The 25,090-nt window shown below is 45.3% G+C and overlaps 3 protein-coding genes across 11 annotated transcripts in view; 2 read left to right on the top strand and 1 right to left on the bottom strand.

Annotated features, from left to right (window-relative positions):
• lrrc57 (leucine rich repeat containing 57) overlaps positions 1 to 1,253 on the top strand; it is a 10,057-nt gene extending 8,804 nt beyond the window's left edge. For all 3 annotated transcript variants that reach the window (XM_026999911.2, XM_026999910.2, XM_026999912.2), the window contains exon 6: positions 1 to 1,253. This exon is cut by the window's left edge and continues 34 nt beyond it. In XM_026999911.2, the coding sequence (XP_026855712.1) occupies positions 1 to 8 (8 nt within the window). In that variant the 3' untranslated portion in view covers positions 9 to 1,253.
• brms1la (BRMS1 like transcriptional repressor a) lies at positions 1,198 to 5,016 on the bottom strand. 2 transcript variants are annotated; one of them, XM_026999909.2, is made up of 11 exons: positions 4,951 to 5,016; positions 4,533 to 4,661; positions 4,258 to 4,348; positions 4,018 to 4,145; positions 3,774 to 3,853; positions 3,570 to 3,666; positions 3,204 to 3,293; positions 3,045 to 3,109; positions 2,933 to 2,972; positions 2,685 to 2,814; positions 1,198 to 2,574 (listed from the first exon to the last, which is right to left on the bottom strand). In XM_026999909.2, the coding sequence occupies exons 2-11, from the start codon at positions 4,621 to 4,623 to the stop codon at positions 2,457 to 2,459; spliced, it is 930 nt and encodes a 309-aa protein (XP_026855710.1). In that variant the 5' UTR covers positions 4,624 to 4,661; positions 4,951 to 5,016; the 3' UTR covers positions 1,198 to 2,456. The 2 variants fall into 2 exon arrangements, with proteins under 2 accessions (XP_026855710.1, XP_026855709.2); XM_026999908.2 differs by having other exon boundaries at positions 4,533 to 5,012.
• A 547-nt stretch (positions 5,017 to 5,563) lies between these two features.
• ralgapa1 (Ral GTPase activating protein catalytic subunit alpha 1) overlaps positions 5,564 to 25,090 on the top strand; it is a 51,785-nt gene continuing 32,258 nt past the window's right edge. For 2 of the 6 annotated variants that reach the window (XM_035532517.1, XM_035532519.1), the window contains exons 1-18: positions 5,564 to 5,924; positions 11,241 to 11,351; positions 12,039 to 12,088; positions 13,053 to 13,110; positions 13,513 to 13,556; positions 14,026 to 14,203; positions 15,486 to 15,601; positions 16,003 to 16,141; positions 16,309 to 16,517; positions 16,968 to 17,213; positions 17,725 to 17,898; positions 18,238 to 18,375; positions 18,492 to 18,640; positions 19,291 to 19,414; positions 19,764 to 20,001; positions 20,378 to 20,542; positions 21,326 to 21,466; positions 22,635 to 23,939. In XM_035532517.1, the coding sequence (XP_035388410.1) occupies positions 5,819 to 5,924; positions 11,241 to 11,351; positions 12,039 to 12,088; positions 13,053 to 13,110; positions 13,513 to 13,556; positions 14,026 to 14,203; positions 15,486 to 15,601; positions 16,003 to 16,141; positions 16,309 to 16,517; positions 16,968 to 17,213; positions 17,725 to 17,898; positions 18,238 to 18,375; positions 18,492 to 18,640; positions 19,291 to 19,414; positions 19,764 to 20,001; positions 20,378 to 20,542; positions 21,326 to 21,466; positions 22,635 to 23,939 (3,691 nt within the window). In that variant the 5' untranslated portion in view covers positions 5,564 to 5,818. The remainder of the gene's footprint in view (positions 5,925 to 11,240; positions 11,352 to 12,038; positions 12,089 to 13,052; positions 13,111 to 13,512; positions 13,557 to 14,025; positions 14,204 to 15,485; positions 15,602 to 16,002; positions 16,142 to 16,308; positions 16,518 to 16,967; positions 17,214 to 17,724; positions 17,899 to 18,237; positions 18,376 to 18,491; positions 18,641 to 19,290; positions 19,415 to 19,763; positions 20,002 to 20,377; positions 20,543 to 21,325; positions 21,467 to 22,634; positions 23,940 to 25,090) is intronic. The other 4 variants (XM_035532521.1, XM_035532522.1, XM_035532518.1 and 1 more) reach the window with 3 other exon arrangements.

The raw sequence follows: 25,090 nt of genomic DNA, 5'->3' as shown, positions 1-25,090 counted from the left end.
TCACTTGAAGAGATAAATGCTGTGCTTGGTGTTGGCCCTTGGCATGGGGCTCTCACTGTTTGAGGTGCTATGGCTCCCTGCGCACCTGCCTTCATCACAGGTTAGATGAGAACTCGCCCAGGCAGGAGAGGAACTGCTTCAGTGCATGCTAGAACCACAGCACGCCCTGCTGTACCGCACCAGGTACAGCCTCAGTTTAACCTACAGGATCTCCTGTGCAAGAGCACCTATGTCTCTTTCAGATGCAGACATCTTATAACCATACAAAGCTGTACGCGCCACTTGATTTACATATTTACACCACCTTATAGATTTGTGTATATATTTATTTACACACAGAAATTCAGTATAGAAACTACACATAATCTTTGGAAACTCTGACCTTCAGTCAAGGATAATGTCTTACATGCTCTTTGAAATAGACATTCAGCTATAAATACGGGTTTTAGGATATTCAGACCACAGTAATGAATTGTTGTTTCTTTTTTGTGTGTTTGTGTGCACAAGAATACTCATGAAGTAAATTGCTTCCAGTGTGGGATTTTTCTTTCTTTAGATTGCTAATTTGGGAGAGGTCAGGTAAAGAGGCAATATTTAGGAAGAAAACCGAGGAATTCATATTGTCATAACTTATACACTGTTGCTGTCATTGATCTTTAACATAACTGCTGAATGAAAAAAAGGTTTTCCTGGAGGAAGCACCACTGAATGGCTTGTCTTCATTCTGCTCTAAAACAGCCAGTTTAAATTTTGATGGGTTTCATATCCAACCAATAGTTGAAGCAGCTGTTTCAACTATTTTGTTGTTAAATACTTTTGTTTAAATATTGTTTGTTTGATCTTTTAATGTTATCCCCATCTCAAATATTTCTTTTAGAATACCATTAATAGTATTCTATTAATATCATGAATGGATTTTCCCATGGATATTTATTGTTCAATACACTATCAGTATCTGTACTTGAATGAACTATGTGTCATATTACACTAGAAGGGTTAAACATATATACTTTCCCAAAAGAGCATAACTCTATCTTGGGTTTAATGCAGTGAACTACTAGTTGGATTAATTAAGTCTATGAAGTTATTGACCTTTTTTGTGACAATGTGGAAGCCCTCAGATCAATAGAATGCAGCAAGGGACTGAGTGACATTTGCTTTAGAATGTGTGTGTTAACAAAATTGTTCATTATATAGTCATTATTGTCCTTTTAATATTTTTCTATTGCTATTACATGACATTTCTTTTTGTAGTTGGGGTTAGTAAACATAAGTGTTAACAAGTTTCACCAGACAGTTTAGGACCAGTAAAATTCTTGGATATGCTATTAATTTAACAGTAGCTATTTATGACTAAAAATAAAATCTCAGCTTTTTTTATAAGTTATAAAATTGTTGCAGTACATTCATTTTTATTCAGTATTCAAATTTCATGTCACATCACAAACACATTTCCTTATTCCCACACTTTGAACATCTCCAAATGATTACACAGACCCTATGAACTGAAACGTAAATAATAAATTGATGAATATAAAATATGACCATTTTCTGAAAGCAAAGTCAAACATGCTGTGTGATTAAGTGACTCGTAAAATGCAGGTAAAAATAGAGCACAAGAGGACGCTGTTGTTCCATAATGAAAAAGACGCACTACCAACCAGATGAATTTCTGTAATGCTTCTTGAAGTTGTGCTGCAACTTTAATAAAGAGTAACCTATGGAACGGCTGTACATAAATGATTAGGTTCTAATCACTGGTATACTTACGTGACTGTAAGGCCAGAGTAAAGGATAGTACTCAAGTACTGTAGATGACTGACAGGTTTATGACTGCCAGTAGAAAAGAACTAATACTGGTAAAAAAAACCACAAAAAACCCACAAAACTCAGGACATGTCCAAGGGCTGTCATGTTGGTTTTCACAATTCCTGATTGTAATGTAAACTTCTTTCACACATACAATTACTTTGCACTATGTGTAATTACCTGATTTATATATATATATATATATAAATCAATAATGGTGTAGAGAACAGAGTAACACTGTTCCAGGAGGCAGTAGAGGAGTGTATTTACAAAATGTAAAGGTCACCTTAAAACAATAATGAAGCACAAAAATAGTATGAAAACATTAAATAGGTGGATGAGTGGTCATAAACAACTACAAAAATTACAAAAATGATCTGACCTTAGCAGAAAAATAATATCTGAAGTATGTGTTATTTGTTCGGGCACCAAGAGCCAGTTTCATAAAAGGAACTGCATTCAACAAACTGAGACAAGCACTTTTTCTTCCCCTTACACACAGCTTTAAATGACTCACTTCACAAAGAGATTGGTTTGAAAGCAAATATCTTTAAACTGCACTACACTTTACACAAAATGGCAGTATTAAATGCTACCCTTGGATATGTTTTTAAAAAATGAAGTGGTTGCTGAGGATTTAGCTGGCATCAGGTGTGTTTGATGGTGTATTTGCCTTTCTGAAGTTGAGAGATGTAGAGCTTGGATTTGCTGCCATCCACACGTTTAAACCAGACTTCATCATGATTGATTGTAGTTATTATAGCACTAGAGAGAGATGTACAAATTAACAAGCAAAGGTGTGGATAAAGTGATGTAGGCAGATAATGAATGAGTTGATATGCCACATCATATTATAGCAAAGCAGTACAACCCACCTTGTAGGATACTCATCCTTCTTGTCTATACAGATGGTCTGTCCTCGACTGTACCATTCACCATCATAGAACAGGCGTCCATCTTCTGAGCGAGCAGTATGCTGGTGTTTGTCACTCTTTGAAGAAGAGACTGAAACAAAAGGTCCAGAGTCTGTTCTGATGTAGAGGCAAGGCTTTAATAAATATTAAACCTTTAACAGGCAAGAAGGATAAATACTACTAATGCTTTGATGCACATGTAAACCTACCATCGGTTTTGACTCTGTGAGGTCCTAAAGTAGCCATAGCCTGCAAAACATATAATCGTTATTTAAGTGTGCTCACATGATGTAAATATGAAAGTTGGGATAGTTTACCGACCTTCCGGATGGCAGTCCAGTCCTCCAATATGTCCAAATCTTGCAACATGTAAACAATATATGGTCGTACCCATGTTAAGAAATATTGATACAGATGCATGATTCTATAACTGCACAACGAGCAATTATGTGATGTCAGACAGCTTAGAATAAAGGATATCAGACACAACAACAGGTTTTTTTTTTTTGTCTGGACTGAATGGATCTTTCTTCTTGTTTTTCCTTGATTGTAGTTCATCATTCCACAGTTCTGTTGGAAACACAAGCAGAGTAACAATAAAAGCTAGCAAATTTTGACAATGCTAGTATCTGAGGTTTTATGCGTACTGTGATGGCCTCCAGCACCTAAAGGTATACACTGATATATACTATGTTGGCCACAGTAACTGAGGTAATATCTATACTCTGATACCTTTACTGCCTGAAGTAATATCTGCATGCTGACAGCCCCAGTACATCAAGTGATATCACTGCTCAGATAGCTCCAGTAACAGAGGTAATATCTTTACTCCAATAGCCACAATACCTGAGGTAATATCTATACTGTGGCGATCCTCTTCCAAACGTCTAATTTTCTCCTCCAGTTCTGTCTGAACTGTGTCGAGCAGTAGCAGTTTCTCACTCTAGAAAATGTAACATATGCAACTTCAAAAACCAGCAAAGATTGAAGAACATGGTCAAACTCTTTGAACTTGAAATAAACAGATTTCTTTCTGATAAAAGAGCTCACCTCCCAGTGCTGGAAAGCTGCCTGAATTTCACAGTCATATTTATGCTTCACTGACTCCAAGCAAAGTTCCCTGTAGATGCCTGCAAATGTGACAGAACATGACTCATCCTTCATCCAAAAATTACATATATTAATACTTTGGAGCATGGTAGCCTTTTCACCAATTGTTTAAAAAGTTTAAATAAGTTAGATGGGCCATCAGTGAAGCAATACATGGTTTTGATCTTTTAAGAGATTCTCTCACCAGCCACTTTAGTTCTAATCTGCATGTTTTCCTGAAGGTTTGCCAGAGGTTCCAAGTATTCAGGAGCCTTTCCTGACATCACCTCTTGAAGTTTGGCATCAACCTGACTTAACCTTTCCTTGTATAACCTAAACAGCAAAACACTGTTTACTCCAAGAGTATGAGATTTAACTCAACTAGACAATTTTTCAGATCAGGATGTACATTAAAATATAAAGTAGTACACAAGGGAATACGCACTGATCTTTGAGATCTGTGAACTGTTTCTCAAGATTAGTCATTTCGTCCAGACATTCCATTCTCCTCCTCTCACAGTCCTCATCATCCATTTCTAAACATGTAGACGGATACATGCTCATGTCAATTAGTGCAAGACATCCATTAACAGACAAGTTCATACAAATCTTAGTCCTGTTCGTAGAATATTACAAGTAATAACGAATAACTGTTGACATTGTGAAAGTGAATAATAAATCTGGCTATTTGTGTGTGAAAATAATTAATCCATTCCTTACCAGAACTTTCACCATCTTCAGACACGGATGAGGTTTCCGAGTCTTCCTCGTCGGAACTGCTACCTTCCTGCTCTGGAAAATCCACCTCCATGTCTTCGTGGTTGCTGTCTTTCTTTTCTTTTGTGTGCACTGGCATTTTATCACAGAAGACAAAAAATAGCGTTAGCTAGGTTCACACGATCCCTTTATTGTGAAATCGTCCTGTTTAATTTGACTATAGCCGCTAAATTAGCACGCCAACTATCTTGCTAGCTAATTTGTTAGTAAACTGGCTGCTAGCTACGTGTTTTGTCGTTGACGAAAGACCCAAAACAGCCAAACAATTGTCATGCTTAGAACCCAATATCAATATTCCTGTATGAAACTAATATTGTTCAGACATACTGCACTGGCAATCGTTAGACTAGTTAGTCCCTACATTTGTTACGAATTCCAATGTTTCACTAAACAAAACCTAGATGGGGGACTGGCTGGGGCACTGGCGCGGAATGCGCGTTTGTACTTAACTCTGGGTCCTGTAGTTTTGAACCGCTGCATGTTCCCTATCATGTACTATAAAACTGGCGGTAGAAAACTACATTTACCAGTAGATGGCAAAGATGTTTACAGTTAACTCCCGCTAGACTCAAGCGGTCAATCGATGAAATATAGATGATTCTGTCACAGGCACTTAATTTATGTCTGTATCTGAGGTTTCAAAATAATACTTGTATTTCATTTATACACCTAAAATAAGTGTCTGCCCGTCAACGTATTTAATAGTGAAATACATAAGGCTATCGTCAAAGGCGAATTAATTAACTGCTATTTATAACATTAAAACTAAATATGCATAAACTGAACTTTTTTTAAATATTTGGTTTTATAGGTTTAGTTTAGTCGCAAATATCTAGCTACTTTTTCAGGGGGAGAATTGTACTTTATTGTACTTTTTCCAGGGGTAGAGTACCCGCGTTGAATTGCTCTGGTTTCAATTAAGTTGTTTTTCGTGTCCGAGCTCCGCCATGTTTTCAGATGTATTCCGAGGAGAGGTGTGTAGCTAGCTGGGACTGAGCCTACGGGGGGGGGGGTTAAACTGCTTTTGTCTCGCCTCCTGCAAAATGCACGCCTCTCCTCAAAGTTCTCATTTATTACATTTATTAGTACATACCAAGGTGTGAAACTACAATAACTCTAATGTTGACGAGCACAGTTTTTTTTTCTCTACTTAAGCAGCAGGCTAAGCTAGCCAAGTTAACCATTTGAAGATTATCAGCACTCGTTCTCTCAAAATCTCTGCTCTCGGAATGTTCTCCAAAAAGCCCCATGGGGATGTGAGGAAATCGACACAGAAAGTATTGGACCCTAAAAAGGATGTACTGACACGGCTGAAACATCTACGAATCGTTATTGGTGAGTCGCTAAGGCCATTATTTTTTGGTTAGTGCAGTCCAACCAGAAAGCCAAGTGCTAGCCACTGGGAGAACAACACGGGCATGGTCGGCCAGCTCTCGGCTTGTATCTGCGTTTCCTTGTCACTGCATACCACTTCCATTACGCTATTAAATACAAGATCAACGCCCGTGTGCTGTGAAAGATGTACGATGAGAACTGTGTTGTTTGCAAGTCACTGGTTTCAACTTTTGCTATGACATGTCACGTCTTCAATATTGACAGTAACTTTAGGTGTGTATAGTGGACTGCAGTTCCTCTGATCGTTTTCATTTTCCCAGACTTGCATAACTGCTCGAGTGAAGGGACAATGTATTGATTCTGTAGCTCCAGCGATGATGCAGAGCCTGGGCTGTAATTTGTTAATTTTGTCTTCCCAATGTCCCAATGATGATGGAAGGGTCAGAAGAAGAGGGCCATACGCTGTGCGGCATCAACAGGCAGTAGAACACAGTCGGGTGTTGAGCAGGCTACTGTTGTGGTGGAGGGCTTGACTCTGGGTGGGACGTCAACGAACAAAAGAAATAAACGAGCACTTCCTTTGGGACTGGTCAGGGAAGCCAGGAGAAGGAGAAAGGATTATGGGAGCTTGGTTCTTACGCTCAGCGAGCTTCCTGATGCATGTTCAGGTTGAAAACGTTTTACATAACACTTCTTGACAGGGAGTGTTTTTGTTTTGCTGGGGGTTATATGTCTCGAAGTGCAAATCAAAAAATAATAATTTCAACTTTTTCTGCACACAGTTGCAGCTCAGTCATATGAAGCTGTTTCCATTATTGCACTGTGGGTTGGTCCGAGGCTTCCTGTTAGTGGTAGGGAACTGGCACAGAACAAGGACTGTGTTCATTTTATTTCGTACCAGGAGCAAAGACCTCTGTTGAAAGCCTTTAATATATTTTGTTATTTTTAATTAGTCAATGTCCTGATCTGTTCCTACCTCCTGATAAAATCCTGGGCTCTGATGTTTGGCCTGCATGGCTGATTGAAGATTGCATGACTGAGTAAAGCTTTTACATTTTAAATTCAAGTCTCAAACTAGTTTATATTATGTTCAGATATGTGATGTTTTATTCTTGCTATCTTCATTGACTGTGTTTGCTTTGAAAGTTGTGTGTCTTCTATAAGCCTACTATGTGTAGAGGTGGGGAGGTGTGGTAGGCTGTCTGAAGAGCAGATGGGTTTGTGATCTGAGTCATCTTGCGGAGCTACTCCCACTGTGATCAGATCAAGCTTTGGTTGGTTGGATGTTTGACTTCCATCCTGAAATTGGCAGTAAAACAAAGTAGTTTAGCTGACTTTTGCAGACTATTAGTGTTATGGTCATCTTAATGCCATATGACATTAAATCTCTGAAATAACTTAACTTATCTAATGTGAGTCTCTCTCTCTCTTCAGCACACTGGGCTAAGTAATTGCTAATACTGCTGCCAGTATTTGCAAAACTGCTAACAGTGGTCATTCTTTGTATTGAGCAAGGGGAAGCTACTCAGCAGACTGCCATGTTTGAATGTCTAGTTCATGATTGTAGTTAGAGTGTTGGGTTCTTCACATTTGATGCTGCAGAGAAATCACTTCAGCTTCATTCAGGGTTTTTGATGTGTCCTTATGTTTTGCTGTAATGACCTTTTCTGGATTTCGTCTCTGGGTATTTGTGAATCACAAATGGCTATGCTTTCTGTCATAAAAGATGCATTTAATCTCTGAGAGATTTAAGAGAGCTCTGCAACATAATGGTTCTTCTGCGTGTTCCATTTTAGATAATGACCATTTCCGAGTGGTCTTAAAATGCCATTAGCCTGCCTGCACCCTTCCCCTCAGTGCTGTTCCCTTGGATTCTCTCTCTCCAGCCATATAGCCATGAGCAGGGCCAAGGAAAGTATTCATTGTCTGTCCATGGCCTTGGACATGATGTGCACAAATGGGGCATTACCTTTCTTTCAGTCAACTTCTGTGTACTTGTTTCCTTTCATTTTAAGTGAGTTAATTCTAGGACTGATGTTGAAAAAGAATGATGTTTCTTTAAATCTTCTCTCATCTTTATCTGAGGTCCATTGATTCTTTCTGCTTTTTTTGTTCTAAGAGACTCCAAGATATTTGATTGATTTTTTTTTTTTGTAATCCATTTCACAGGGCTCCCTCCTATCTGTAATATATGTTGAAGGCTCATAGTTATAAGGAATAATTTCTGTTTTACTGACATTTATCTGACAGGGCAAAATCCTGGAACTGATTAATTAGATCAGGTAGAGAATTGGTGGGATTACCCAGATAAATCAGAATATGATCTGCATGACGAGGGATTTTATGCTCCACTTCATTCATTCCTTCATTTATTTATTTATTTTTGGAGACTCTTATGGACATTTTTTCAAATGTTTTGTGAATATTATCTGGTTTACTTTGTATAATTTTCTTTATGAGATCTTTAATGGATTGAACTATTGGTCTGTAGTTTTGTTAATTTCATAGATAGTAGTTTCATTGATCTGGATCCACTTTCATAGTGCATAATCTTTTTTTCAATTTGCTGAGCATGTATCATATTAATTTCAATTTGCCCTTTTCAGCTTTGTTGCTACAACCTGGCTTTGGTTGTTTTAATTCACTTTATAATTTCTATAGCATTTTCTATTGGAATTAAGATAATCTATTTTAGCAGCATCCCAGAGAACATGAGGTGAGGCTTCATCATTGTTTTTTGAGTAAAAACAAATTTCCTCTTTAATTTGTAATTATGAGATGGGTTATTAACTAGACTACAATTAAATGTCCATGTTGTATTTTTGGGTTTACAACTTAAATCCACTGTTAATACTGTAGGATGGTCACTAAGTTTTTAATTGTTCCTATGTCAACATCAGTGACCCTTGTTGTAACTCCACTAAACATAATTAAGTAATCTGTATTGAATGTGGGAAGGAAAAATAAGTCTAGTTCTTTATGTTGGGATAAGATCTTTCTAGACATCAATAACATCTTTCAGATTTTAGAAAAGTTGTTTTCTTATTTGCTGAATTTTGGGTTGTAAATGTACATTTACAAATTAGTGTTCCCTAACTTTCTGATAGGATAATTCTAGCATATCTTTTGAAATAAGTTAATATCTCTACCTGCTTAGACACAAATAAAGCAGACACAGCAAACCTTTAGCCATAATCTAAGGCGCAGTAGTTCTCTGAAACCTGCCAGTTTGGCTGCTTCTACGACCCCGTTAACTTCCCTGAAGTGTCGCTCCAGTTGTTCGGCTGTGCCTTCCCCAGCCATGTTCGTCTTAGCGTGTAACATGGAGTCAGCCCCATGCCCTACAAGGCTTCTTCAACTGTGTGGTACAAATGTATCCCATCCTCACAGCCCACACGCAGACACGCTGGCTGGGAAGTCTGGAGGCCTGCGTCACCTCAAGAACATTCCCATCCTTTCTTTTCTTAAGCTCCACTAGAGGATAATCATCGCTTCCTTTTTTCGTTCAAGCCTTTCAGATGACCTCTTCCTTCATTCTATACGTGCAGTATTTTATCGCGATGGATCTAGGATTGACGTTCCCTGCCGACTGCAGCAAAAGCACCCCGTGCACTCATTCAGTCCGCAATTCAGCCCTTTCAGGGACATGCTAGTTTCATTTGTACAGTTCTGTGATATGATAGTTCTCTCCTTTAATATCTTTAAGAATTCTGTTGCTCTTTTTCTGAAAATGTGGCTTCTGTCCCAGGGCGGTTTTCAAGTGGATTTCAATGTTTTCAGGTGCAGCTCGTCGTTGTTGAGCATTTTGCTGCCGGACTGCCACATTAGCCGCATCTTTACCGCAGACTGTTCATTGTCAGATGTCTCCGTGGTGCCTTTATTTCTCTTCCTTTCACTGGTCATTGCCGCTCCACTATTACTGTTATTTTTATTTGACGTTAATTGAGCATCCAACTTTTAGTGGGGCAAACTAAAAACATGTCGGAGGAGTTTGTGAAACTATGTGGCCTTTCTTGCCATGTGACCAGAAATTGTGTGTACTTGTTTAATCAGTAAGAGCAGTGACTGAGTCACCTGCTTGACTAGTACTGCTTTTGTCTTGTGGGCCACTTCTCAACGTCAGCCGCATTCTGGCCTGCTTTCTGTGTCAGGACTCTACGGTATTTAGAGCGTGACAGCAAGCACACGACGGCCTCGGCACAAGGTGTTTCCCTATTTTGAAGATTGAGGATATCCCACATTCCTTTGTAACGTCCTTCAGAGTTGTGAGGGTGGGGTGCATTGACATGCACTCACTAGCACGTCAGCATGCTTCTACCACCCAGCGTTTATCTGGTAGAAAGATGAGTTGTTTGGTGATTTCTGTGATCACTGCATCCTAAACGGACGTGCACATGCATGTTTGGAGTGTGCGTGTGTGCGCATACCGGCTCTATCTTTTTCCTGGGTCTTGGTTAGCTCATGTTTATATGAAGGCCTATAAATGGCAGGTGGGTGTGTGCAGGGGGGCAGGGGTGTGTGTTTGTGTGTGGGGGGCGCGCGCATCACTGTGTATGACAGCAGCCCTACCTGAATAGAGAGGCCGGGTCCTGAGTGGTGCGAAGGAGACCACCTTTTCTGAGCCTAGCAAAAGGGCAAGCCCAAATATTGACTTGTGTTGCTTGGCCACACTATTCATCCTCTTCCTCATCCGTCAAGAGCCTCTCGTGTTGTGTTTGAAGGGACAACAGGACACGGATAAAGCGTTTGTTTGAGAAGGAAGGCGGCAGGAGACGGAGCTTGTGGATAGCTAGGGCGCTATGGATTACAGTGACGCGGACACTGTCCAACTGTCCCCTACCTCGCTCCCTCTCTGCGGAGGTAAAGAGGAGATGACGAGAGCTTTGACGTTTCCTGTTTAGTCCTGGCTCTTCAAGCACTGCCCCACTTTGTTTGTGCCCTTTCCTTTTAAGGTCTCCTGCCTGTCTGGTGTAAGAAGGTTTCCAGGGCCAAGGGGGCGAGACCCAGGGCGACATGCGCGCCCTCCCCCCGTTACCAGCTTTCCTATCTGTTGGCCTATCAGACTGCCCCATGATGCTTTGTAATTGGTGACCTTGAGCCACCTCCCAAGTTAAGGGGCATCACAGAACATTTGCTGTAGACTGGGAACACACTGTGTTCAGATTCGGGCAGATAACCAATATTTACTTGTCACTATTTTTTTTTTTTTTTGTTATTTGTTTTATTTTGAAGTGAGTAATTGCTTCATCTTTTGATGTTTTGCCATGTAACTGCAATTCTTTAATAGTATCATAATTTGTTTTTCTTCCTCAACAGAAAACGCAGAGCCAGCCGAACTCAAGCACTTCTTTGATCAGAACTACTCCCATATCTATTATGTCTTTTTTGAGAACTTTGTTAGCATCGAAGTTAACTTGAAACAGAAAGGTGAGTATTTATTCTGACCCGTTAACTCACTTTAATTTTGCGACCACCCTCTCTTCTGCTGTTGAAAAGGTCTATAAGCCTGATGTCAGACCTTTTTTTTTTATTTTTATTTTTATTTTATTTTTTTTTTTATTCTGCACCTATGCAAAAGGATTGTGTTGCCCCTAATTAGTGTGTGTTGTCTTCACAATGCTAGAGTGTGTGTGAGATTAATTGTAATGATCCAACTCCATGAAATTGTTATGGAAAAGCATGGCCTGTTCTCTGGGTCTGAATCCCTGTCACACAGATCATAGTACCTGCAAAATGAGACAGTATGAGCTCTGAGCACTGCCCTGTGTTCATCTGTTCCCAATGAACCAGGTACTGTTTATGACAGAGCCCCCCCCAAATTAGCAGCCCTCATCTGCATTTTAATGGGTTGTTGATCTTCCATTAAAGCTTTTATGCTCCACCTAACTGCTTTTATAATGATCGATTGTGCATATCTTGTCTGCCTGATGCCCTGAGGTTACTATTCAGGCCTTTTTTAAAGCATGATGATTGGGTATAATACCCTGGTATTCTTAATGCTTGCTTTGTTTGGCTATTAATATTTGACCGTGCCACAGTGTGCTGTGGGATGTCTTCTTCTGTTTTAGTCCTTTGAGATCACTGGCCCTGAAATGACATTTTCCTCTGTGCTAGGTCACAAATCGCAAAGGGAAGAGCTTGACTCCATTCTTTTCATATTTGAGGTAAGAAATGCAGACTGCCTTTTGTCCTCTTGGCTCAGAAGCGAGCTGACAGGTGGAGCTTCCGCCTGCAACAGGCCCGGCGTGCTAGGCAGGGACAGATATCCTAGGCTTCATCTGATTATCCTCATCATTCAGTGGGAGGGGCTTGGGGAAAGCACCAATTCCCTTCTAATTCCCAGCTAATGTAACATGCCACAGATTCATGGACATATAGGGGTGTGTGCGTGTGTGTGCGTGCATGAGTGCATGTGTGCACACTCCCTGTTTGCTCTCTTAAATCCAAACAAAAGTAGGGGTGATTAAGATAAATTCAAATCAGGCTAACTAAAGTTTTCCTTCTGGAATGCACACACACACACACACACACACACACGAAACTGTAAGCCTGAAATACATTTTCTTCAGCCAAGTCCAGGTACTCCTCACCACACCAAGCTCTGAGTCAGGGGTTAGGTTGCACAGCGATTCCAGCTCTCGGACCCCTGCTACAAAGCAGGACTGGGCCGTGCTTGGTGAAGCTGTTAACGGACATGCCTGAGTGGTCTCGTAGCGCTGAGCTTAGTGGTTGAACATTGCACCGTTCTGCTGGGCTATTGCAACATGCTATTATAGAATGCATAGGGGCTTAGACAGAAAGCACTCTCATCTGCACAGCCAAGTTTTGAAATGCCACTGGGCAGCGTGTTCTCTTAGCAATCCTTACTACATGCTTAAAGGGGTAATATAGTATAACATTTCTTAGTATAACATAGTATATAACATTTATTACTACATTTTACTGTCTGTGTGTGTGTGCTTGTGTGTGTGCGTGGACTGTTTTTCATATATATAGAAGTAATAAACAATCCAGGGTTTCATGCAAGGTAGTTTGGTTATTCTTTTGGTCAGTGCCTCATAAACCCAGTGTTAAATAAACCCTTGAAACAATTGTCAAAGTAAGAGTAACCTGTTTATTTTCTTACAGAAAATTTTGCAGCTGTTGCCAGAGAGGGTGCAAGGGAGATGGCAGTTCCACAGCATCGGTGAATATATTGGTGTTTAAATCTGTCTGCACTGCTCACACTGCCAGCCAGGGCATCTCCAATTCCCTCTGAGAATGTTTCTATAGTCTTTCGTATGCCTGGATGCCCCAGCGCGAGCTTAGCCGAGCTTAACTCGACCGAAGGTGGTCTCTCCTTTTCCACTGCCTCGAGACCTGTTGTCAGTAGGATACACAGACCACCAAGAGAAACTCAGAGAATGCCAAGGAGCTGGTGCCAAGCCACACCCAGCTCTGACCGAGAGCTCTCACAAGCTGTGTGTGTGTGTGTGTGTGTGTGTGTGTGTGTGTGTGTGTGTGAGAGAGAGAGAGAAACTGTGTTTTCTGAGCATATAATGTTTTTATGAATGCTTCTCCTCCCCCCCCCCCCCCCCCCCCCCCATAGGTCTCATCCTGAAGAAACTTCTGCATACAGGGAACTCCCTGAAGGTGTGAATTTCCTGCTTCTGCCAATGACTCATTTATAAATGTCATCAGGGCCCTGTTTTATAGTAAATCAGACACATTTAATACTGTTGGGACCTGTTTTATAGTCTCTCTCATGCGCACACACACACGCACGCACACACACATCTAATACTGTTTTATAGTAATACACACACATCTAATACTGTTGTGACTTATTTTATAGTAATGTGCGCGCACACATCTAATACTGTTGGGACCTGTTTTATAGTAATAAAACATTTCTTTGCATCTGCATATTTGTAGATGTTATTTGCAGATGTCTGCAGATTTGCAGATGTAATATGTGATACAAATGGTTGTCGCTACTTTTATATTTCTATGTCTAAACTTTCTTGAGTGTGGGTTAGCATAAATTTTTATTATTGTGTGTGGATACTTTCTTGACTATGTGTGTGAATACACTTTCTTGCCTTTGTGTGTGTGACCGCAGATCCGGAGGGAGGGAGTGCGTCTCTTCCTGCTGTGGCTGCAGGCTCTGCAGGGTAACGCTCTCAGAGAGCAGCTCTGGCTCTTTGCCTGCCTTATCCCTGGATTCCCGGCCCCACAGTCTGAGCTCGGCCCTCGGACACTGGACAACCTGATCAGTCCTACCCTTAACCTGCAGGAGGGTTAGTCTCTCTCTCGTGCTCTCTCACACAAAGCTTGGCAGTTCTCCATGTGCTGTTTCTTGGGTAAACTTTCTATGTCTACAATGGATTCCATGAAACATTATTAGGAACTTTACCACTTCCTTGTTGGTACACCTTATAGGTGTACATTTGCAGTCTATAACCAATCAGTTTGCAGGTTAATGTGAGCCATCCTCTAGCCCTCCATTATTGGCCAGTTCTGACCACAGGGCCGCGGTTAGGCAGATGTTAAGGGAGACGTGCGCAAAAACTCATATGAGCGTAGCACCTACTACCACACCACTGTCAAATACATCTGCGTTAGTCCCTTGCCCAGAAATGGGTCTTGCTTTAATGGGTAGGGAGCGGCTGATAAAAACTGCTCATGGCATCAGATGTGTGTATATGAGCTTAAGTTTGTGAACCTAATAAAAGGTGTATGAGGTGTCAGTAACTGTTACCTTGCCATCATTGTGCATTTGCCTTAGTTTTCTTTCACTCTTCTGCCGAGGGTTGAGAGCAGCACTCAGGCTAGGCACACACCAAAACCGACACCAAGGAGCCAACGGTGACCGACGAGTGACCAACTTCAGCTCACTGTGGTCCCTTGTCATTTTCGTGTATTAACACTCGAACACACCCGACTACAGCCGATGAACGACACACATGTATGTTCAGCGCCTGGACAAAAGAAAATGACTCGAAACCGCTGTTTCCTGTAGGTGTAGACTTCTTATAAGAAGTCTTATAAGAAGGAGTATACCGGGCCCTGAGTGACTGTCACCTCTTCAATTGCAGCTTTAAAATTTCATACCTTTCTGTACTCTAGATAGTTAGTGAACCAAAACTACTGTCGGTGTAACAAGATATAACATTAGCCTGCCTCAGCAGATCAAGCCACAGTGAGTCAAAATACCTTTGTGCAGCTTACATAATTTCGAATCAAATTTAGACCGAACACTCTATCCAACCGACCGCCATCATCCATTCCATCTGCACAGGCAGCCAATCTAGAGGGTCCTCGCCAATGACGGTCAGTCACCAAGACCCTCTGAGGGCCGATAGCCGGTCAGCATATCCCAAACCTAATATACAGCAGGCCTAGTTCTTTGACCTGATGTGAAAATGGAGTTCAGAAGCAGGAAAAAAACGATCTGCCGGCCAAACAGGAGGCCAGGGTGGCTGTCCACCGACATGGCACAGATGGTAGTGGCCCATTGTGGACACAGTGGTTTCCCATGGCGGAGAGCACACTTCATGTTTCTTGTGTCCTGGTCCACAGCACAAGTCTCTCCGGAGGAGATCAGTCCACTGGTGCTGCCCCAGTCCGGGGACAAGGCTCAGGAGGACCTCACCGGCTACTTCCTGGAGGCCCTGCTGAAATACATGGTAAACCAGGTACTCCTCCCCCTAACACTAACTCTGCTGCAGCTGCTCGGGACGCTTGGCATGAGCCGCAGAGACCCACCGATTCCAGCTGTGTCTGACTGATCCAAGATCTGTGTACAGTGAGAGAGAAGAGAGAACAAAAGAGAAAAAGAAAGAGATGAAAGAACAAAAGAGAGAGAAAGAAAAAGGAGAAGAGCGATGGGGAGAGAACGAGAGAGAGAGGGGGAGAGGGGAAATGTCAGACACAGTGAGAGGTGTTTTAATATGTCTTGGGAGCGTTAGGTGTTTGTATCCCAGTGTCACGCTGTGTAAAGGCTGCACCACCACACACTGCCTGCCTCCACCGTCCCCGTGCGGCCCAGAACACTGAGCTCGTGCTGACACTGTGCCTCTCTGGTGTCTCCTCCCAGGCCAAAAGTCTGGAGTGGAAGTGTAAGGAGAACCATGAGAAGGGTTTCGCTTTCCTCTTCTCCAACTTTAAGAAGTATTACCTGTCCCACATCTTCCCCAACTTCTCCAAAGAGACGAGTTTGTACAGTCCTATTCTAGGTAAGAGTCTGTGGAGAGAGGAAATGTTATGTTGTTTATCTTCTTGAAGTGTGAACTGTTTTTCTTTGCTTTTTTTGAACCTGTGTTGGTGTTTGTCTGTCTGTCTGTCTGTCTGTCTGTCTGTCTCCCACTCCCCCTCTTTCCCTGCCTCTGAAATATTACTATAGAGGTTCCCCCGATGAGGGCAAAGCCTGGGTATGTAGTTGTAAAGAGAGACCCCGAGACTAACGAAGCGCTGTACTGCACTAAAGAGAACTTCCTCAATGCCAGAGTCATCTTCATCCGCTGGCTGGTTTCCTTCTGGCTGGAGCCCAGGGCCAACGCAGGGACCCACATCCCCGGAGTGGATGGAGAAAATGTGCCAAAGAACATCCAGGTGCGAAACTCTGCATGGCCACGGTCGGGCTCTCAGGCAGCACTATATTGCTCCATTATATTGCTCCACAATGTTGCTCCACTGCATCACAAATCAATTGTGTCTAGGCACAAGCACAACTGAACGAGAGGTTCACAGCTGATCACAGAGTCCTGAAATCATGCAGAGACATTTACACTCACACTCTCTTTCTGTCACGCGCACACACACACATAACATACATAGTGTTTGGCTCTATTTCATAGGAGGTGGGCGAAACTCGCTAAACAAAACCGCGCACACAAACACACCACTTACTGTGTGAAGAAGTGAATCTATACTAAGATGCTAAGTCTGAAAAGTACATGCGCGCGCGCGCACACACACACACACACACACACACACACACACACACACACACACACACACACACAGAGTAACTGGGTGGGGCGTGGCGTGGGTGCGTTCCAGAGAGCCGCGGCAGGATTGGCGGCACGGGCAGAGGATGCCTGTCCCCGGGCGGATGCACTGGAGGGCGGAGGAGGTGTGGAGGCCGAACAGTCGCACTCCAACACCAGCACGCTGACGGAGAGGGAGCCCAGCTCCTCCAGCCTGTGCAGCATGGATGAGGAGCACCTCACCGACATCGAGGTGGTCCGCCGCGTCCTCTGCTCCTGCAGGACCAACGTCAACTTCATCACCGAGATCTTCCGGCAGGTAGCAACTCCACAAGGAGCAGAGCAGCGGACAAACAGTGTATAATGAACATAAGGAGGAAGTGGTTTTAGCCTCATGGTTCCGCTGCTGAGGGTTCAAACTTGTACTGTCATTGATTTACATGGAGGAAGAGTGTCCAGATTCTGACAGAATAATGATAGGAAGTTCGCTCAGTGCTTTCGCTGTTAACACTAACACACGTACACACATGTTGATAAATGCATTTTCATGAGGTCCTTCACGAAGAGAATCAGGTTAATTGGAGCAGGAAAACACCTTATTAACTGTAGTCAGAAATGCTTGCCCAGAAATCGATTGCCCAGATCGATTAAGCTCTGGTGTAAGGTTGAGTTTCAGACCATCCCAGGGGTCCGTTCCGCAAACCTTCAACAACACTCAGCTGCCTGATACCCATTACTGTCCATGGCCTTATGGAAGAAGAGTATATCAGTGAAACTAATAATGTCCGACGTGAACACGCGTGCGTGCGTGTGTGCGGCTGTCTGTCCAGGCTTTCCTGTTGCCAATGTGTGAAGCAGCAGCCATGCGCAGGGTGGTTCGGGTGTACCAGGAGTGGATTTCTCAGGAGGACAAGCCCCCGTTCATGGCTGAGCCCGGGGAGGAGGACCCTGGCCTGGGTCAGCAGGACCTGGCTGGCGAGCAGGGCTCTGAGAACCAGGAGGAGGTGAGGGTCACTGCACGCACACGTTCTGAGACGCACTTTAGTCACACAGATCTGTAGTGTGATGAATCTTTGTCACACCATGTGACTAGTGAACCAAATTTGCATTAAACTGCATGATGGCAATAACCATAAGTTACCATAAGTGCAAAACATGATTCATAAGGATATGTGATAAATGTCTTGAGATTTAAAAAAAAATTGTGTTTATGTTGTTCATTTATTGTCATGTTCACTCTGGTAATTCCTGATCGAGACTCATGACTTAAGACTTTATCACAGGCTCTTGTTATGTAAGCTTTGATTCCCTGACTGTGTGTGTGTCTGTGTGTGTGTGTGTAGGAGAGAGGTCTGAAGGGCTCCAGCCATTGCAGAAATCCCACCTGGAACAGGGCGGGTCTGCAGGGATCTGGGAGTAAAGCTTCCGACAGTGAGCTGTTGGAATACAGCATCCGTGCAGGTGTACAAGCCACCCTGCAGGTACGGCCCGGCCTGGCCTCGCCTCACCTCTGACTGTTCAGCTTTGGTACCTCACTTCTGACTATTCCCTCTCTTCCTCCTCCTCCTCCTCCTCCTCCTCCTTCTCTCCTCTCCAGGTCTTCATCACCAACTCTGCAAACGTCTTCCTGTTGGAGCCAGCAAATGAGCTGAAGACTTTGCTGGAGGAGCATGTTGATATGTGCAAGCGTGTTCTCAACATCTACCGCAGCCTGGTCATGCATCAGACCATGGACCAGAAGACCTGGTAACCCTCTACTCTCAGGCAAACTGAGGCATAGAGCACTTGTGCTAGCACATGTCCATAAAGTCAGTGTACTAAAAGACCTCTGTAGGTTAATGTTTGTGACCAGTTCAGACAGGATAAGAAATCTCCCATAAATCAACGGCTACATGAAACATTAAACATTGTGTGTCAAGGGCTGTTATTAACCAGGAGATTTGGATTTGGTCTAAATTCTTCACTCACTTGTCTGTAAGCCTACACACATCATCTCTGCCAAATGGTGCTATTTAATAAAGCCACTTATAATAACCTGGGTTTTAACATGCTACACACATATAGCAGAATTTAAAGCTACCAGAACTGCCACTCTTCTGAGAAGGCCTTTGGCAAGTGAACGCCAATCTACACAACACAAGTAAACACCAAACTACCCAGGTAAATGCCAAACTGTGCATACAAAGCATCTCCCTGCCTACTGGTGTAGAACATCACCCCGCCTGCCCGTGTAAAACTAACCCTGGCCGAATAGGTGTTCTTTCCAGACATTTTTTATGCCTAGAAAAAAGAATTAATGTGCTTGTGTACGTTAGGATCTTCAAAAGTTTGAACTTGTGTGAAAGAGAAGCCTTGCTGATGGACTCCACGTGTGTCGGTGCGTGTGTGTGTCTCAGGGAGCAGGTCCTCCTTGTGTTGCTGCGAGTTACCGAGTGCGTGATGAAGAGGCCTCCCTCCATAATGCCTCATGGGAAGAAGAGCAACACACTGTCAGGCCGGCTGGCAGGGGCCATCTTTCAGGTCCTCTCCACCACCCATCCCCTGCAACCACCTACACCCACCTACACCCAGCGAGCCTGGACTCCACAGAGTTCCCCAGAACATTTGAGAAACACGGGCACACACAATGCAGCAGTTGTTTGCTTTTAGTAATGTTTCCCTCTGTACAGACGGGGGCTGTCTGCAAGTGGAAACTTTTGCCACAGATGAAGGCATTAATTCCTTTCCTGTACATTGTACTGTTCTGTGTATCAACGGCCGCTCTGTCCGTGAGCTGTGCCAGCCGGTTCACACTCACACTAATGTTCGTCTGTTCTGAGTGGTGGTAGTGGCTTGGCCATTCCAACGCTGTCCTGCCCTGCTACTGCAGACGCTGATCGTGGCTTGGATCAAAGGCAACCTGAACGTGTATATCTCCCGCGAGCTCTGGGACGACCTGCTGGCTGTGCTCTCCTCGCTCACCTGCTGGGAGGAGCTGGTCACTGAGTGGTCCCTCACCATGGAAACGCTCACTAAGGTGCTGGCCCGCAACCTCTACAACCTGGACCTTAACGAGCTGCCCCTGGACAAGCTGAGCGAACAGAAGCAGAAGAAACACAAGGGCAGAGGTGACGTGCAAGCACTCTCGCCACACACACACCACACGCGCGCACGGTCATGTCAGCACAAAGGGTTTTTGTGCAAGGATTTGATTGAGTGCCTGTTGAAGCCTAGGCACCAGACAGATAGAGGAGCTTAACGGTGAACTCTTAAAACCCCAAGTTCAGAAAATAAATGGAAAATAAGGCTTTCTAGGTAGCGTGGTGGATGTGACGCATTCAACGGGCATGTTTATTCTGTCCTGCTAGCGGTGTGCAGAGAACAGGGAAATGGCACAATACTAAAATGTCCCCTCTCTTAAAGTGGGTTGTTGTGGAGGGTGTAAGGGAGCACTTGTGAACAGTATGTGAAGTGGGTCTGCCGCTCCCTACGCCGCCCCCGCAGGCGGTGTCCACGAGGGCCAGAAGATGGTGGTGGACCGTTCGTTCTCCAAAGGCTGGAGCCGGGACCCGCCGGGCCAGGCGGTCGCCATGCGCCAGCGCAGCGCCACCACTGCCGGCTCGCCGGGCATCGAGAAGGCCAGGAGCATCGTCCGGCAGAAGACCGTCGGTGGGTCAAGACACCACGCCACCCCACCCCATCACACTTTACCTAGTGACTGTGTGTAGGAGCCCGGGGAGATGCCCTCCTGGTGCTCCACCCTGGAGATCTCCACCCTGCAGGGTTTCGATTCAAGCCTCACCTGACGCACCTAGCCCACCTTGTCAGGAGAATGTGAACATTTAAATCGGGTTCGAGCCGATCCCTGCAGGGCCGTGTAGCTCCAGGAGCAGTTGGGGAGCCACAGTCTCCATCACTTAAGCACCAATGCTTGTGTCCGACCACATGAATCGCCCTCAAACAGCAAGACGAGATTTAACACACAGTCAGTGTCAGTATGCAGGAGTTTCCCAGCAGAACAAAGTTTGCACTCCAGAAACTGTCATTAAAACTGATGCAAGATGCCAGTGACACTCAAGTATGTATTCCTTTCCCTTCATAAGCCTTGAACATGCTGTAGTAGCAGACACCACTGTGCTTCCAAGGCATGTGGATGGAGACGGAATTGAAATGCGTTACATAAGGAAGGTGAAGGGAATAACAGTGGAGGTCGATTTACTGTCACAACTGTCTAGTCTGTCTCTTTCTCTTTCACTCTCTCTCTCTCTCTCTCTCTCTCTCTATTTAACGATCCCTGTTGTCTGCCTTGCTGCTTATCTGTGCACTCTCTTAAACTTCTTTCTCTTTTTCATCCCATCCTCCCTCCTTTCTCTTTCTACTCCTTCCCTTCTCTTCCTTCATCCCCATTTTTCTCTTCCATCGTTCCGTCCCCCCCCCCCCGGTGTGTCATAGCTCTGCGTAGCTGTTCAACCGGTGACAGCCTCTTGTCGGCAGCGTTTATCCGCAGCGCTAAAAGTGCACCTGTGCTCGCGCACCCCGCCCACCCGCTCCTGCCCACCTCTGTCCTCACCCCCCTAGCTGATGAGCTGTCAGGTAGAGCCGGCCTGCACCCTCCTCTGTATGCCTGCACTACTGCAAGTGGGTGGGTGTGTGTGTGGGTGTGGGTGTATAGAAGCGTGTAGCGCATGCCCTCTGTAGTCTGTGTTTGTTTGCATGCTTACCTCGGGTTTACTGCTCGTCTGCGCTCTTTGACTCCAGCGTCCTGAGCCCCGTGTCATGCTGAGCTGGGTCCCGCAGGGTCCTGATCTAAGGCTACATTCACACCACAGGACTGCCCAGGTTCACCGTCATGTGTGGTGCCAGGCAGGTTGCGTGTCAGACGCACGGTCATGTGACCCCAGTGAGAACCGACATGGCTTCTCTTAGAAACATGAATATGAACCGGCGAGGGGAAAAAAGGTAGAACTAAATCAGTCAGAATTAAGGCCTGTAATGTAAATGTAGCCTAACACCTGATTCACTAACAGCTCACTAGTGTGTTGGATTAGGGTTAGGGCAGAATTAGAGACACTTCTGTGTTTGTGAGTGTGTATGATTGTTGCTTTCTTCCATCTGCCTGCACTGATCTATCTCCTTATGCCCTGAGACAGTTTTGTCTACCTCAGCCTCCTGTTTGTGGGTGTGGGTGGGTGGGTGGGGCTTGTGTGTTGCTCCATGTTAATGCAGGTGTTGGGATAAGTTGTGTACAGCCTCCACCAATTTGCGCTCCTTGTCTAGTACCTTATTTCATATTTATTTGTGTCATGTGTTTGATTTGTGACTGAATCTGTGTTTACTGAATGTCTGTATCCGGCAGCTGGAGATTGTTAAAACAGTTAAGTTTTTTTTTTAATAAGCACTTTTAGTTTGTTGTGGCTGTGGTCTGACTTGTTCATCCAGTGGAATTTGTTTTGATGTGAAGCTTGTTTTCTTGTTTCGTTATTGATATATGCATGCGTTTGCTTTCTGCATGTTTCTTTTGGACACAGCAGTTTTATCAGCAGACATTAAAATGCTGTTTCAGTCAGGAGATTGTCATGTTAAACTCGTGGATACCATCTCTGGAACAATATCACTCTCTCTCTCGCTCTCTTTGTGTGTGTGCGTGCGTGCGTGCGTGCGTGCGTGTCTGTACAAGACGTAGATTTGTAATGACTGTTTGTATTTCCCAAGTCGTGTTTTGATATTCGGCATGTGTTCTGCATGCTTTGCGTGTGCACAGACATGGAGGATCCCCCGTTAGCAGCCCGCGGGCCACGGGCCCGTCACTGCTCTCAGAGCGAGGAGAGCCCCGCCTCGGAGGTGTTCTCCGTGTCAGCTGACCTGGAGCAGACGCCCCTCCCCCGCAGCAGCAGCGCCTCTGACATCATGGAGCCCTCCATCGCCGAGCGGGTCAAAGGTGCACTTCCTGTTTCTGACAGTCCGTCTCACACTACCCCCTCCGCGGCCACCCCCTCAGACTCCCCCCACTGCCCCCTGCCCCCACGTCCCCCCTCCGACACCTGCAGCGCCCTCGACAGCCGGGCATCTTCCCTGGAGGTGGGCGATAACATCTACGACCACCTCTGCCAGATGCCAGGGCCCCAACCCCCATTTATCCCTGACTGGACATGTCCAGCTGCCACGCCCACTCCTCTGGCCGAGAGGGGGGGAGAGGAGGATCTCTTCAGCTCCCTCCGCGAGTACTTCCTGCTCAGAGACCCAGAGGGGCCGCCTGGGGAGGCGAGGCTAGGTGGGCCGGGGGCGGAGTCTGGCTCAGACCGAGGCAGCGGAGGTGGGGCGCTGGAGGAGAGGGAGGCGGAGCCATGTGAGCAGATGTTCTATGAGTGTTTAGAGGAGTGCGAGTGGGCGTCAGCCTGCGCGCAGGGCCAAACCAACACGGAGGAGCCGTGCACTCTGCCGTTAGCCGAGGTCAGGACAGACTTGGGGCCGTGTAGACAGAGCACCGCAGAGCAGCCGCGCGAGAGCGAGCCCGTCGTCCAGCATCCCCACGCCCACCAGCTTCTGCTCCGCCCCCGACTGTCCCGCTCGGGCCCCAAAAAGCGCCCGGGAGGCGGGGTGCACGTCAGTTTCCGGCCCTCCACCGAATCCGTGCAGTTCCTCAACCCCCTGGACCCCAAGGAGGCGCACTGGAAGGCCCGTCTCCGACGCCTCGGCCACTTCAGCGGCCACTCGGCCGGCGTCGGTGGCACGGGGGCAAAGGTCAGAGAAGGGTCCGGGGAGGGCGGGCCCTGCGGGGACAGCAGCGAGCGGGAGGGGGGCTCCGTCGGTGGGGCGAGGCACGGCCGCCTGGGCAGACCCTCGCTCCGCCCGCGCGCCTCCCGCTCCAGGTCGCAGGAGTCAGGCTGCAGCCCCTCCCGCCAGCAGGTGGCACTGTTAGGTGGCATGTATAAATCTGTGGTGCACGCTCTCTCCAAGCCCAAGAGCCACGCGGCGGCACTGAGCCACAGCAAAGCGCCTGTCCCCGACGCACCCCTGAAGGACCTGTACTCGCATGTTATGGGCTATTTTGGAAGAAGAACACCAGGTGAGGACCGACGGCCTCCATCCCCTGCAACAACACGGAAGACAAAAAAAATACAACAAAAAATATCAGCCTGTTCCCTGTTTTCCTCTTTTTTTAAAACTATTTGATTTTCTATCCTTTTTTGCCTGAATGCAGATTGAATTGAGGCTTTTTTTTGTGTTTCCTTTTAAAGTAGCTCAATTCCATAAAGAGCCAACAGGCCGATGCCCCTCCCTCCTCTGGGATGGCCCCTCCCTCCAGCTTCTGGGATCTAATCTCTGCTGCCCTTCTGCCCCCTGGATGCTGCATGCCACCTCATGTCTCCCTCCAGCATTCCCTCTCTTTCTCTCAGACACACACACACACACACAGACACATGCACACACACACACACACACATGCACACACACATCAGAACCAAATCTTCAACCTTCACTTGAACCAACCTCAATCTACTGTGAGTTTTAAAGCATGGTCAGGAAGAAGCGGGCTTTTCACTAATGCTGACCAACATTTCTATAGCTGGTCACCTAAATAACCTGTTGGTTTGGATAAAATGTAAACTTGGTTTTTGCCAGGAGAGGGCAGCACTTGTCTAGTAAATTCATGCAGGTCATTTTATTAACCTAGCACTGGCAGAAATCTTATCTGTGGATGGTATAAGTTAAATTATAACTGAGGATTTGGCATAACCTATTTGTGCAGTATGTTAAACACTTAACAGTTTTGCCATGTAATAAAACGGAACCAAGCGCTTACCCCTGTGCCCTGCCCAGATCCAGGGGATGACTGTGTGGGGTTCAGCACCTAACACACACTTCCTAACACACATTTGCCCTCCTGTGTGCTGGGGGATGGAGGCTACCTCATCTTTCAGTGGCTGGCCCTTAACACACACCGCTCCCAGTCCTAACCACTGAAGACACACTAACCTCTACCTGAGGTGTCTGTTCAGACCCAAGAATGAAGGGCCTCTCTCTCTCTCTCTCTCTCTCTCTCTCTCTCTCTCTCTCTCTCGCTCTCTCCCCCCCCCTCCTGTCTGTCTCTCTCTCCCTCTTGTTCTGTTTGGGGACTGCATGACTTGTGAGTACCTTCATTGCTTTACTGACTGAAATCCCATTTACGGTCTCCTGCCTTTTCAGGGTGATATTTTTTCTCCCTTTAATCACCAG

The sequence above is a fragment of the Electrophorus electricus genome, chromosome 13, assembly GCF_013358815.1.
Source record: "Electrophorus electricus isolate fEleEle1 chromosome 13, fEleEle1.pri, whole genome shotgun sequence".
Taxonomy (NCBI): domain Eukaryota; kingdom Metazoa; phylum Chordata; class Actinopteri; order Gymnotiformes; family Gymnotidae; genus Electrophorus; species Electrophorus electricus.
Note: the sequence above shows the minus strand (reverse complement) of the source record. Positions and strands in the feature narration are given on the sequence as shown.

Excerpts from the sequence above, each read along its gene's own strand:
- brms1la (XM_026999908.2), bottom strand. The coding sequence starts at position 4,668 with ATGCCAGTGCACACAAAAGAAAAGAAAGACAGCAACCACGAAGACATG. Across the intron at positions 3,667-3,773 it reads CAGCTTTCCAGCACTGGGAG|AGTGAGAAACTGCTACTGCT; the intron begins GTGAGCTCTTTT and ends TACATTTTCTAG. Across the intron at positions 2,973-3,044 it reads ACTGGACTGCCATCCGGAAG|GCTATGGCTACTTTAGGACC; the intron begins GTCGGTAAACTA and ends TATGTTTTGCAG.